The following is a 15,674-nucleotide window of genomic DNA, read 5'->3' as shown; positions in this document are numbered from 1 at the left end:
CCGCGATGTCGAATGTTTATTTTGACTGTTTATTTCGTCGCATTAAAAAATAAGCCGATTTACGCAAATGAACGTTTATCTCAGGCTATCGGTCATTTTCGGAGTCAATCGAGCGACTTCGGGATATCACGTGATCGAGTTGTTTCGGTTATAGCATAAAAAACAATGGCGCCAAGACAAAAACACTGGTTTATAGTTCCATGGTCTATTCAAGAGTACACGTGTATGATTTTTATCGTGACTAGCGTGAGCGGGTAAGCTTCCTTTCGAGAATGAGCTGTTATCACTGTGAACAATGTTAAATTATTCTTCAGATGACCAGTTTATTTTTTAAAAACAACTAATTTTTTTATTTAAAAAAAATCATGCCGTTTTCGCATCATCCAGCTTTTTGATTGGTTAATTAGCGATTTGACCTATTTGACCTAAGAGAACATGGCGGATATCCTACAGCATCAAACGTTTATACGAGACCGGAATCATTCGCTTACGATGAAACTAAGTTGACTTTTATTTGTATTTCATAACCATTCAACAAATTTATTTTGTGTACATTATTATAATCACTACTGAGTACAGTAATAATCAACAATTCAGAAACGCAGCATGCCGAGATTTTTGTGTTCGTTTTTATTTGAAACTTCGTTTATTTAGAATATATTTTCGTTACCAATAAAATAAAAATCTCTCAGTCAATCAGAAACCCGGATTCATGCCTTTGAGGAAGGTCCCGTTTGAACGCTCACATCGGTTTTTTTTTCGTTTGGGGGAAAACTAAAACTGGTCGCAATTTTCGAATAAGAATGAGTCGGCAATTTTTAGTGGAGTCGAAAATTTGGAGGTAAATAAAACACCGAAACCCGGCAAATAAATAGGCGGTCAAATTTTTAGAGGGGTCGAAATTTTGGAGTTTTCGCGGTGTTAATTATTCCATTTCAATGAAACTTAGTACAAAGATGCTCTAGGACAATGTACAAACCTAATTAGTTTGGGGTAAAAATCTGTTCATATTAATTCCCTAATAAGCATAATAATTCATAATTTTTTGGTTCTGTTACATTGCACAGACCTCATTAGTTTTACACTCAAATCTGGTCATATTAATTTTCTGATTTGCATAATTAGTTTTCAGCTAAGTAATTTCGAATTATATTTAATGTGTCTCCAATACTCTCAGCACATGGGAGTTCTTTCTAAGCTTTCTTTGATTTTGATTACTCTTACCTAAATACTGTGGAATACTTTTTTTTGGGGCGTTTTGTATGGAATTTATTCTCACTGATTTTAGACGAGTTTAATGTGAAATATAGGAAAAAAAGTATATTCGCTAGATTTTATTTTCACGGAATCATCCCTTCAGTGAAAATAAATTCCAAGCGAAAATAAAGTATTCTACAGTAGTTGAGTTTATAGCTGTAAAGTGCCACTGCCGGGCTGTAATACACTCTTGATGTTATGGTAACACTGTTGGCGTGCAACTAAGATGCACATCAAATCAATCATTTAGTATTTTGCCCAAAACATTCACAAGGCAATCAGTTTACTTTTAAATTTGTTCAATTTTTGTTTCTTCCACATAATTTTTAAAAAAAAATCAATGCAATTGTTCCTGATAATCCGAAAAATAATTATTTTTGATTCTGGGGGAAAATGATGCGCGTGGTTGAATTCCAAGCCTGCATTAAATGTGCAAATCATGTGAATCGTTCTAATTTTATCAAATGATAAATTTGCAAATTGAATGAGAACTAGTTTAGTGATGGTGACTCGCGCATTTATATATATATATATATATATATAGGTATATATATATATATAGGTATAGGTATATATATATGTATAGGTATATATATATAGGTATATATATATATAGGACCTATATATATATATATAGGTGTATATATATATATATATATAGGTACTCGGAAAGGCAATGACTTGATAATGGCTTGACAGTCTTTGTATGCAATGAGTACTGTATTATAAAATACGTTCAGTCAAGATGGTATGTCTAGTATTAACCAGAGTGAACTTTCCACTCACTGATCTATTACCAATAATAATAATAGGGAAAATGCTTGAAATAAATTCTTTAGAAATAAAAGTTAAATTATGGTACTAAAATGACTGATCTTTGATAATGTCATTTTTTTTCATAGCTACCAGTCCATGTGTTCATATAGTGCATCTGGGAACGTTTCACAAGAGATTGTGTACAAAGAGAAAAAAACAGATTGTACGTGTATGGTTAAGTTGTCTGTAAAGTATCTTGGACCGAAATGTAGTTTCATTGAAATGAGAAACTCCAAAAAAAATTATGGAATTATGCATTCAAGATGGCGGCCCCCATATAGTAAACATCGCATTTATTTTATTGCGCGTACACTAGCTGACTGCCTGAAGTATACTTGAGGGCATAATTGAATGGTACAATTAAATTTGCGTTGTCCACAGCTCTGCATCGCACTAAACATCTCAAAATTTGGCTAATACGCATTGCATCCATGGCCCAATTGCACATGTCTAAGTGGGTGTGAACCAGAGAAATGTTTTAAAACAAACGACTCAGTAACTGTTCTATTGGACTGCACATTATTTAAACACCATTCACTCAACAAAATACACACTGAAATAAAACTGGCTTTTATCACTTTTTTTTAATTTTCTCAATTCTGGTAAAATTACACTTCAGATGAACGTGACCATTATAAGAAATTTATGCCACCAGTGCAGAGGCTGTTGATGATTCGTACTTCCAGTTAGGAGGTAACACTTGTTTGCGCTTGTAGTAACGAGCAAGACGGTGGATTTTGCTCTCAATAAGGATAAGACGGAATTTGGCATCTCTGTCCTGTAAACAAATACAAAGTGGATTAGTAGTGAACTTCCTTCACCTGCCATGGAATGTCCTGAAACTTGAAAGTAACCACAAATGGAAAGACACTGTATTCTACAAGGCCAATCCAAGCATTTACAAATGACCAAATCAACACAATGATATAATTAAGGCAGTTCCAGCTCAATTTGAATTTTTCACTGCCTTAATTCCTGCATGTTAATTGCACAAGAACATTGACCACAAATTCCGAGAGGTCAACAATCACGCATACGTGTACTGTATCACATATTGCATAACAAATGTTTGAGAAGTATATAGCATATTCTATTTACAGGGCCATGGCTCTTTTTCTTGGGGGCTGGTTTGAAACTAAATATATTAGCAGTTAACATTTCCACCGGGTTGCTTAAGGAAATGTTTTTAGGGATGTTGTCTTTGTCAAGTGCCCAGTCATGAGGTTTTGGGAGATTGATAACCTGACAATATACACTGTTGCACATGTCCTCAGTGCATGTTCAATAAACATAAGAGTTGAGAAAACTTTATAATATTACACAATACTTGCCTTGCGATTTCTTTCAAGATGTTTACGTACTGCTACAGCCTTCTTGATGAGATGGTAAAGATCCTCGGGTAGATCGGGAGCCAGACCCTTTGCTTTCAGAATACGTAAAATTTTATTTCCTGTAACAAATCTAACCTGTGCCACACCATGGGAATCCCGAAGGATAACACCTAAAAGAAGAGAAAAACAGAATTTAGAAATGTATGCAAAGGAATGAATATTCAGTAGCAGAATGCTGTGAAACGGGTGATGACGGTTATCCACAAGAAACATAGACTCGTACAAGGTCTGGGAATGTATGCCTTATTAAAATTGCACTCAGAATTCGTACAGCTTCATTAGGATCTTGAGACTAATATTTGATGGTCTGAATGTGCATGTGAAATCGCACATGTTGAACAATATTCAATAGTTAAGTTAGTAAGGTTATTCAAACTATCAAATTGTAAGCAGAAATAATTGGTGGCCTTCAAACACATTGAAGTTTGAACATTATTATACTATTGCCACAAACCGGGCAAATTTGGATTATAAAATATGTTGTATAAAATACACCAGACACAAATAAAGCTCTATGAATGCTCTCTGAGTACAACTATAATTACAGAATTGTGCTTGATATAGCAGATTAACAGAATTTGGGGAGTCGCAGAACAGTACACAACACAATTGCTAGTCGCACAGATTAGACTAACACGCGTGTCTGGTAATCCCCAGTGAAAAAATATGAAGTCATTTGAAACTCGTCTCGGCACCCACTATCACACAGGAGGCTATTCAATCAGTCCTTGTGAGTCAATCTGGGCAGGGGGCTGTGCACATTACAAAGGTATTAGGTGTGCACTGATTTAGCAAAGCTGTTGACACACACCCCACAACCTTGGGGTATGCGAGACAACTATGGGGCTAAATTTCAACATAGTACTGTTCATATACGAGTGAAAGGGTTTGGCATTTTTTCTTGAAATTTACCTCCTGGGGACAACTATGTAGGGATAAGGGTAGGGCGAGTTGATGTACTAAAATCATGGCCATAATGAATAGCCAGTAATGAATAGCCATTTATGAATAACATTATACATAATTTGCATACTGCTCAAAATTTTTTTTTTAAATACTTTTACTCATGTGTATAAATACACTGTACCTCAAACAATGACTGTTAAGATACAATTAGACAGTACAATGCAAAATTAATTATATTTGGAAGACTGGTAAATCTTAAGGTGGTAGGTTGATGCCTTTTGAATTTACACGACTATGATTTTACACATTACCACTGCGTACACGTGCACTTTGAACATCAAATATTGCATACTCACCAAGTTGGTTGTGATTATTTGGTCAAGTTACTCTTGAAGGGGCTTTCAACCTATCATACTTGTCTAGCTTAGCACCCAGGATACTTTGCTCACAAAATTGGGTTTTTTAGGAAGGTGGGCGCTTAGCCGAGCAATGTACTCGAATAACTGGCCAAAAGACAATTTTTCTTCACCATGTGCCAAACTGTAATAATGCCCCAAAAGTAGGGGTGGGCGCCGAGTGCCGAGTTTTGTCAACAATACAACTGACAATTTACAAGTAACTTACCAATCTGTGATGGGGTAAGACCTTTTTTTGCCAATTTGAATATCTGTTCTTTCACATCTTCTGACGTCAATTTTAACCACTGAAAATTGAAAAATAACATCATTGACATCTGTGTGTAACGCTTTATTGACATTCAGGAACCAAAATGATACGCTGAGAAAACAAAGTTTAAGCAAGGCTGACAAGTAATGCCCATTATTATACATCTGTCACCATAACACCACAAGTTACAGCGTGCCTTAATTTTGCGGTAGTGCACTGGGTATTTTCATCCTACCATATTAGGAAACACGAATTCCAAATGTGGAACGATTACACGCACAAGTCTCCTCTAATAATAAAAAGAAACATGGTTTCCCCCAGGGTTTGACCGGACCCACACAAGGAAGTTTGCTAAATCTGTTCAAAACATTTTGGATTTCGGTATTCTCATGATGCATCTCTGGGAGGAAAAGATGTATAATAATAAGGTTATTACGAGAATAGCTCAAAGTATGCACTCTGACAGTAAACGGCATACTCCCGCTGTACTGTCATCGTGCATACTTTGCAGTATCCTCCGTAATAACCTCATAGTATCATCAATCAAATATGATGGAAAATCAACTCACTGTGGGAACACTTCTCCTGTATGGAAGGGCTGAGGCGGAAATACCCTTGCTGAAATAAAAATGTACATTGGCATTATTATTTTTAATAATAATTATGAAATATTTACATGAATCACTTGAAGAGTTCAGTTAGATACTCATCCATTCACACAAATGGTATTTTAAATTTGAAAGATTGTGGTTGATGGACCAGTGTTTGACAAAAGTCTTGTGCAACACTGTAAAATGCACATTTACAAACTCTGCCACCTGCCCTTTAACATATAATTGTTGCATTAAGGTAGCTGCAGTTGGTCTAGCAATAAGAGTATTCATTTTACAGAGCTGGATGTTAACTCTTTGCCAAAATGCATGTATATTTACTATAGTTCGTTAGAGCAAGTCAGTTACTATTCATTTGTGCGAAAAGCAATTTAACTTGTCACAAGATGCAAAATGGTTAAATTTGGTAAACTACTACCTTTATAAAGATAAAGAACTAACAACTCGGCACCACCACAAATCCTCAAAAATAATGCCACAGTTGTGCAAGTCTAAAATTCTCTCAATTGACACACCTAGTTAAGCGCTCGTGTGTTGGCTACAGTGTCTGCAAGAGACAGTTCAAACAATTTGCTCTGACCATCAGTCACATTTTATAGCGAGAACGACTGAAGGCCACTCATGAAGCAAACTATGCGTGTGTATGTGTGTATTTGCATCTGCACATGCACAAACAGATAATTTTTGAAATGATTGAAACAATCATGCAGATGGCTAATTCAAGTTCGGTGTCACAGCACTTTCCAGTCACCGATTTCAGCAGAAAAATAGTTGTATTTCGGGGATGTGATCATTATTTTCTAAGCTTTGAAGCTATAAAATAACATTTTTAAAGGTAGGTTTCCTGATGTTGAAAAACGCTAATTTGTTTTCTCCCTTGTGTATGCAAGGTAGATCGACCATGGTCAACCTGATTATCACACATTTCTTGTCACAAAACGATTAATTTCGTGAGTTGAAGTGTTATGTGGTCATGACGTGCATATTTTCGAGTTAAGAAAATGTGTGAACCACATAATTTTGTTGTCTCCCATAGACGTACGAACATGTTGTAGAATGGGTCGGGACACTGTAAATTACCGCTAATATTGTGTTTACCGTAACCCAACAGCCAGGTAATAAAAGTCGTCGGGCCCTGTGGCCAAACCCAACCAAATCCACACTCCCTTATATATTACAGACTCCATCTCCACAAACCTTAATTTCTAATAGTCATCGGAATTTCGCCAACCATAGTGACGTATATTATAAACCATTATCTTACACCACTAGCGACATTACGTTTGATACAATGACGACCAAACCCGTTTTATTTTTCATAAGGCACATGTGCGCCGCCATTTTAGAATCTGACTCGTTGAGGGACCAAATGCGAAACTCAAATTCACGAACAGATTGTAACGCGAAACTGAACGATGCAGTTACACTAATCACGCAGCGATAATCTACATATTCTATTGTAACAGTTAATAATGTTTCGTTTCCATATAACTGAACGAATACCACCATACAGGGCTATGTTTTCACCTACCCCGGTGCGTGCATACGACCCATGTTGGCAGCTTGTCGGGAAAAGGAAGAACTTTCGTGACGTGTGCAAAAAAAAAACAAATTTCCCACAATGCACCTCGCGGGTACTAAAAAATACCTTCTAAGTTACTTTGAATGAACAAACCAGACCCCTCGGAAGAGTTGTTTTAGAAAATAAATCTGTTACCTTACTTTTAGTGTTGTCAGCTAAACCATGGAGGTAAAAAGAGACCTCCATGGCTAAACGGACATAATGTATTTATAGTAGGGCGACAGATTTACTGCCAGATACATGTTGTAATGAAATTGTGATGTTCGGAACAGTTTCTCAGGTATTCTCACAGTCGGAGCTACGTCACGATCCCCCAAACGTTGCCAGGACCAATCACAAACAGGAAAAGACAATGAATTTTCTGATTAACACCTCTGTTTTCCCCTCAAGCTAACCAAATTTCCCCCAAGCTAACGAAAAAATCTTTTGTCTTCTACTGACTTCCTGTTCCGGTCCGTCTGTGAGAATACAATATGGAGCAGACTTTGCAATGGAGTAAACGGCATGGTCGACCACAAGTGTTTTAGACGCATTGTTCTTCCTTTTTGCTACCCATACTTTTTTTTGTAACATTATTTAGAGAGATGGCCACACAACCCTGTCATGTAGTCCCAAACATGAACATGACTTCTGTGGCAAAAATGCACTATGTGTCAGCACTAGCACTTGCAATTTGCACATACAAAAAAAAGTCAGGAAAGACAACGGTGACATTCAATGTCCGGAACTGTCGCCTGTCACAAAAATCTATTTAAAAAAAATGTAGCTTGGGGAAGCACCCTCAACTTCTTTGTCTCATAATTTCGAGTTATTAATTTATATTATTATACTTATTTGTGTAAATATATCTTTCATTTGTATTTGTTTAATATGGGTATCATACACTTCGTTTCATGAAGGCAAGAATGTGTTGTTTTAAATAAAATGTTTATAATTGCTTTATGAATTTTAAAACAACGCCTTAGCGGATGAATACCGCCCGTATACAATATCTTTCATATAAATGACAGTGAACCGGCCAGTTATTGAAGAAAATCAACGAAAAAACATGGGCGTTTCTAAATGGTTTCTAAATAGTTTGTATTTGAATGGAGAACGGAGATCCTCCGGGGGAAGTGTTTTACAAATATTTCACAAATTCCCATAAAAAAAAACCGCCATGCCTTCATGGTACAGAGTGCTGCAATAATATGAATTCAGGGCGTATATTTGGTGCGAGTCAGATTACTGAGAGTCTGAAATATAAACATGTTACATGCACACCCTGTACAGCAAGCACCTAATCTCAAATCACGAGTTTATACTGTAAAGGGGGTAATTATTCACTGGGTTTTAATTTAGCTTATTTCGCTGACTGGAAAAATGCGCTAAATTAAAACACAGTGAATATGTAAAATTTAGCATAGAACACATTATCTAAATGAGGAAACCGTGAATTTAAAACCCACTGAATATGCCTGAAATGGTAAATCAGTGAAATTTAAACCCAGTGAAAATTAGTCATTTTACAGTATTTCCATGGGGGAAGTGTCATGTGAAAAGCAAAATACTCAGACTGGAAGCGTATACATGTATTTGGATTTCTGTGCCGGAAATAAGTGAGTTTCGGAAATCTAAACAGACGTGGTACATGCACGCCCTGTACAGCAAGCACCTAATCTCAAATCACGAGTTTATATTTCCATGGGAGAAGTGTCACGTGAAAAGCAAAATACTCAGACTGGAAGCGTATACATGTATTTGGATTTCTGTACCGGAAATAAGTGAATTTCGGAAATCTAAACAGACGTGGTACATGCACGCCCTGTACAGCAAGCACCTAATCTCAAATCACGAGTTTATATTTCCATGGGGGAAGTGTCATGTGAAAAGCAAAATACTGGACGCGTATATTTTGGAATATTGCAATATGCCTTGGATAATTGTTACCAGTGTTTCTTTTCAGCCCTTCAATTTTAACTTCCGGCGCCCATGACTCAACTATTACTATTATCACCAGGGGTATTTGGTGGTAAACAACTTATACATGTACATTATATACTTTTCCAACTTTACCCACGTATCCCAAGTGTTATGTCGAAGATGAAAATTCAAATTATGGTTGTAAATATGACTGATTATCGCGAAACGGTGTCGACCTTATTCAAATTGAATAGGGATATAGCAGATTTCACGATCAATTTATTTTGGCGCCCTCTATAACTATTTCACTAGAACTGTTGGTGTTCTGGGTGTTATCTCTTCCTGATTTTAAAAATTTACACTAATTTTTGGTAAGTGAATTCTCAAAATAATCTACGATGTTTTGCTCATAACTACTAACTGGTTTTGGAAAGCATTCGAACTGGTATGATTCCATCAATGCACTATAAAATGAATCTCTTCCTACAGTCAATTGTTTGATTAGTAATTTTCCAACATACATAGCGAGAAATAACTAATTGTGTTTGATTATTCAGAAATTAGACCAAAATGAAGGGAGGTATGGCGGGTGAACGGGACAGGCTTTTAAATTCACCCACGAACTGGTACATATAACAATTACAATTACATTAAGTTTGCAGGCAAAAGATATCCTATCGTGAAGTAAAGTATCATGCATTATTATGGACACAACAACCCCATTCTTTTAATTTTTCATAAATATTTATGATATTTCATAAATCAACGGAAGCAGTGCTCAATGTTTACCAATATCTAGATAGAAGTGTCGATATTTAACCATTCCTATCTGTTTGAACAACATCAGAGTCTGAAAACTCTGATAGTCAATGTAAGTTCTGATATACAAATATGTGTCACCAAATGGTGTCCTTTCGAGTTTTTCCTTCATCTTTCAAACATCTGCTGAGATAACCAATCTTGAATATGTTTAATGCTGTTCTTTGATAAAATTAGATTATCATTCACCATGAAATAAAAATGTTATTCTTGCAACACACATATAAAGGGCGGTTTTCGTTGCGCCACGCATGCGCGAGATATATGCGTCTCATATAAACAATGATGGCGACTTTGACTGTTGCGCAGATCAACGAGAACAAACTGAGATGTTACCAAGCTTTAATTAGGTATTTTCAGGTGATTTCAAGTTGATGGTATCGAAGGAGTCACCGGCGGTAATTAGTGCCAGTCGCGCCAAGGTCAAACCTCCTACTTGTACATGTGATTTCAATTAGAAGAGCGCATTGTATTGTGGGCAAATCAATGTTTATCAACACAAATGTCGCACATACGCAGCGCGACGATTCCCGCCCTTTAAGTGTTCGTTCGATGAAATATTGATTCCTAATACACACGCGCACTGACTGTTTTGGTACGTATAATCACTGCACATACATATTAGTGTTTTCATCACCGAATACTGTTGAGTGTGCTAAAAAAGCAACATATTTATTTTGCGACAAACCACAATCGAATTTGATCATCAACCAAAAGTGTCATAGCACATTACATTACACATATACGTGATTTACATTGCTGCTTGTGCCCTCTATCGACGAAAAATGAACACTATTTGTTTTTTTCTCTGGTTTTAAAATAACTTGCGCCCTTTGTGGTAATTACGTTTTTCAGCTTACGAATGTTAACAAGTTGTAGGAAAAATTTATTGAAACTACTATTGAATAAAATGAAGACATAATTGTCATCATTATTGTCACACAATTATTTCATATTGTGAACTAATTATATGCATATACCGTACGATGTACATTCCATACACACGTGCATACACATACCACACGTAAATTCTAATGAATTGGTCATAATTGCGTTTTATTCTGAGTTTATAAATGCCACAAAATATACAATATAAATTAATCGAACTGTTTGAAATATAAAGCGTATATTCTACTTGGAGATTTTTGGTTGGACGTTTGTACTTAGTACCATGATTCAGTCCCACAGACATGAAAACGTACATTAGTAAAAATCATTCAACATATTTCACCATAGAAGTAGCTTACATTTATTTCACTGAATGGTTTATAGTTACATCGAATTAGATGGTGAAGATTATATAAAATATTGAAATAATATCTATTATAATTTCTACATAAATATACATATAATTTCTCGCACGTAAAGTAGTGGTACAAGGAAGCCTTAAAAGGTTATATATTGTGTATAGTTTTTCTTATTTTGGGTCACATTGTCAGGATTTGTTATTTTGATATTGATTGATTTGTTTTAACCGTATTTCCTAAGTTAGCATTTGTTGACAATACTGTCTAAATCAGAATTGTGCATTGTTTAGAGGGAAATTGTAATTCTTGTTACTTTTTCCAGGTCTATATTTGACAGCTTTGACATTATATTTGTTATTTGGAAATGTTGCAATATATTTTCACTATAGTATTGCACGGCACCAAGGTGTGTATGTCAATATTTGTAATTTGTGTGATATGAATTTTAAATATTAATGAATTTATACGTCCAAATGAATTTATATGTACGAAATTTTTGTATAATATTATTGAAATTATATTTGTATTATGATGCTGAATGATGGCAGCAACAGAAATCTCCAATGCCACATCTTGTTGCCAAGGATTGGATCATCTGTGACCTGTGATCACTACGATATATTTCACTCAAACTATGCAAGTTTTTACCGATTTCGTTCCCATAATGCGTCTGCTCATGTTTTCTAGCGATGCGAATATAAAGAGCGACGCCATGTTTTAGTACACACAGTCGTGAGCATCGTTTATAGATCTATTTTTTACTGAACGCAGTCATTTTTGTGGGTCTGACAAATTTTCTTTTCAGTCATAAGTAAATCATACCTTAAAGAGAAAAAATGCAAAACAATTATAGCGTTTTATATGTGAAAGCAGTAGTAAGAATAAGATTAGTAATGAAAATGATTAGTAATGAAACATATAACAATTAATATAATAACCACTTCAAACGAGTTAGACATTTCAAATTATTATAAAAATACTGTACAAATGATTTTTTTGTTTTTTATCTTGGCAGTCAATCTTAAGGTAGATGCCTACTCATGATTACAAAAACCCAGAATTTATTTATTTTTTAATATAATGTACTTCCGGGCAATATTAGAATATTGACTTTGAAAAAAATGTGGGTCACCAGGTTAATTTTCGAGAAAATCATGGTTGTATTTTAGTGGATAGCGTCCATTTTGACAGTATTATAGTGCTTTTACTATAGGTTCCTATGGCAGAGATATTATGCCATATCTCAAATTGTAGGCTGGTGACATGGGCTGAAAAAATTATATATTGTTAATGATGGCTTTCTTTTTGTTTTCCAGAATTTTTTTCAAAAATCTGGGTTTTAAAAAGTGTTGATATATGCATTTTTTGTTTAACATTGCGCTCTATGGAATTGTTCTAAAAATAGCTATTTTTGAAAAACAAATAGGACAAGTTTCTCAAAATACGTCAGTGTAACACACAATAGAATGCTATTTTATGGTGCCATGGGACATTAGCTTCATGATTTTACATAATAAACCAATGAACACTGTCATGTGATTTATGACCAAATTTCTCAACAAATATGAGTAGGCTTCTACCTTAAGTTAACTGTGATTATGATAAAGTATTACATAAACAAAACGCATTATTCGATCTCTTGATCTGAAGGTGTCGAACACCTTATATATGGATAATTACACATATAACATCGTAATTAGTTGTTCACGTTAGTGTGCACCGTGTTAACTATAGTTGAATGGTCTTCAATCTTATTACGGACACATGGCATATAACTACAGAATCCTTTCAGTAGACTCTGTCGAAACTGTTTGTATTTAAAGACGTATATGAACGGGTTCAATATGGAATTGGCAAACTTCAAGACAACGATTATCTGAACGAAAGTGGCACCTAAGTTAATTTCGACTCCCAGGTTATAGCAAAGAAATAACAAACTGTCAGGTGTCCAACATATTCCGTACGCGAGCAACACCAAGAGAAGCATCCGTATCACGCGTTTCCTGGCAACTAGTAGGGTATGGGCGCGATCGTCGCCTCGGTTACTGGATACGAGACTAGAAGCGCTCAGTTTGAGGCAGGATACAATTTTGTAGTAAGCGCATATCATAACGTTCAAAGGTACGAAGTAAGACAAAACAAAGTACATGACGCCGATAGCCATGGCAGATGCAGCGTTCGGGTAGACAGAAAGATGACAGCCGATCTCCTCGTCGTAGCCATGAAACGCGACCGTGAAGAACTGTAGAACGAAAACAAAACACCAGGTGCACGCGATGAATACAGCCGTACTGCGCTTGGAAAAGTATTTATCGTAGGATAACGGGTGAACAATTGCAAAGTATCGCTCCATGGTAACCAGCACTAGATTATACGAAGATGCATTGATGGTGAACCAGAAAAACTGAGCGCTGAAGTAAAGGCGACAGTAAAGTTCCCCCGACACGCCTCCCGGCACCGGGAAATCTCCTATCTTGAGCAGAAAACGATTACAGATGAGTAACATCGAGGTCATGAGATCGGCCACCGCCAAATTAATGATAAAGTAATTGGTAAGAGTTTTCATTTGTGGTGTACTAAGAACAACGACGATAACTAGTCCGTTTCCAACAGTTCCTATTATGCCAAGCGCAAGTTCAATATACATATAAATATCCGTGGCGGCCGCTGGCGGCCAACTCGTTGTGTTTGTTAGGTTTTCCATTGCTTAATTCAGTAACAGTGACGATGAAGAAAATGTCTCTGCATGTACGTAGACGGTATTTGATAGTGTGTGGTTGTTATTGCGCGATGAGTGATTCCTGGTCCACTTCTCAGAGATAGCTGGAGCTTCTCTAGATCTGCTTCTGAAAACAAAACACACAACATGATAACAAGTAGTTGTATATTTATATATATATAAATATTTTGAATGGTTCACAACTCGTGACTTCCCAGCATGCATTGCATCTTACATATATGACACCTTGTACTGTCAGGTATTGTAGCGACTCTAACCACGGAGTTTGAAATCTTGCCAGAGATAACTTGTCATTAATACGCGTGAGTAAGTCGACGTGCTGTGACAGTTTTACATCGTTAACAGCGTACTTGAGAGTCGATTGAAATCACTATTAACGGATGAAATAGAACCCGTGCGCGTTGGCGGATGTGCATATGAGACACTGAGTGATAGATCGGAGATGTAAAATAAATACGTAGGCTGTCGTGAAATCACGGTACATTTATCTATCTTGATTGACAGGTTGTTTTTCACCGAGTTACGGCTTCTAAGTAGTATCTGAACAAACTGTTAAACCACCGTGGCGTTTGAAACTGTTTCTCTAGACTTGTAACAGCCAACGGAGAGATTTACCATTTTGTGAATCATATAAGCATTCATTGACTTCTTCATTCAGGCCCTACCTCCCACTCGATACTACGTATGCGCATATACTCCCTCCGATCTTGAGTGATCGCGATATTTCAATTTTCCGTCTTAATCCATGGTATAAATATTTTGATTGGTTGAGTTACTAATTTAAATCGCGTACAGACTAATTGAAGTAGACAATTTAGGTATGTTTGCATTCGCAGCACAAGTAGCAAATATCCGTGTGCGTGTAATCAAATCGAACAGGGTAAATCGAGAGACAGGGCTAGAATATTAAGTTGCATTCACACTTTGCAAATATGTGCCAGAACAGGATAAACACATAAAAGGTGAAGCAATTATGTTGTTTTTTGTTAAATATTTATATATTAAAAGTAGATTTCCTTCTCTGACCTTTCCACACATTTTATTCTGAGACTACTAGAGGTTCTTAACCATCAGACAAACGTACCTACAATGTACCTGGCATTCAAGGACAAATACAGCCTCCTAAATCAGTGAGCGTATACTTACACAGATCTAACTTTACGTACGAGACCTACTTAAAATCAAGTTCGACAGTTCATTTCTTATTAGACATCGAAAATATCAACATTTTGTGGTATATATAATAATTAGTGGATGGTACCTAATTATTTTTTAATGCAATCTTAACAAAACAAAAACGACGAGTTAAGTATTTATCTCAACATTTTGTTAGGTATTGCATGTTGTTATACAGAATATCATATTATTGAAAAGTGAAAAAAAAAAACTGTTGTTGCAGCGAGCAACATAGTAATCGTCCGAAGAAATAATAATGTACGCATATGCACATGCGCTTCGAATTAATAGTACGTACCAGTATTTCTAAGCTTGGGATTATACATGCTAAAATACACGAATAAAATAATGATAAATTGTTTATGATATATACAATACAGAAAGAACTAAACCCCCCCAAAAAATATAACATACTGATAGACAATTCTATATTGCTACTACTATATTTTATACATTAACTAAACATTGCTACGTGGTTTTTAATTATACTAAAAAGTGTAGATATGACGCTGATGACATAGCTGCAAATGTATTCTCACAACACCTATACTTTTATAATAT

At 35.8% G+C, this 15,674-nt stretch overlaps 2 protein-coding genes and 1 long non-coding RNA gene across 3 annotated transcripts; 1 reads left to right on the top strand and 2 right to left on the bottom strand.

Annotated features, from left to right (window-relative positions):
- Positions 1-165: 165 nt before the first annotated feature.
- Positions 166-2,209, top strand: LOC146750447 (uncharacterized). The gene is made up of 2 exons (XR_014929627.1): positions 166-254; positions 2,160-2,209. It is a non-coding gene; the product is annotated as an uncharacterized LOC146750447 (long non-coding RNA).
- A 429-nt stretch (positions 2,210-2,638) lies between these two features.
- Positions 2,639-7,289, bottom strand: LOC100370755 (small ribosomal subunit protein uS15). Its single transcript, XM_002734117.4, has 5 exons — positions 7,179-7,289; positions 5,606-5,654; positions 4,995-5,073; positions 3,405-3,574; positions 2,639-2,851 (listed from the first exon to the last, which is right to left on the bottom strand). Exons 1-5 carry the CDS (start codon positions 7,199-7,201, stop codon positions 2,717-2,719), a joined length of 456 nt encoding a protein of 151 aa, XP_002734163.1. The 5' UTR covers positions 7,202-7,289; the 3' UTR covers positions 2,639-2,716.
- A 5,604-nt stretch (positions 7,290-12,893) lies between these two features.
- LOC102804366 (allatostatin-A receptor-like) lies at positions 12,894-13,901 on the bottom strand. Its single transcript, XM_006815705.2, has one exon. It carries the CDS (start codon positions 13,899-13,901, stop codon positions 12,894-12,896), a length of 1,008 nt encoding a protein of 335 aa, XP_006815768.1.
- Positions 13,902-15,674: the final 1,773 nt, after the last annotated feature.

The sequence above is a fragment of the Saccoglossus kowalevskii genome, chromosome 1 (assembly GCF_978046115.1).
Source record: "Saccoglossus kowalevskii chromosome 1, keSacKowa6.1, whole genome shotgun sequence".
Classification (NCBI taxonomy): Eukaryota; Metazoa; Hemichordata; class Enteropneusta; family Harrimaniidae; genus Saccoglossus; species Saccoglossus kowalevskii.
The sequence above is the reverse complement of the archived record's forward strand: the minus strand, read 5'-3'. Positions and strand labels throughout refer to the sequence as shown.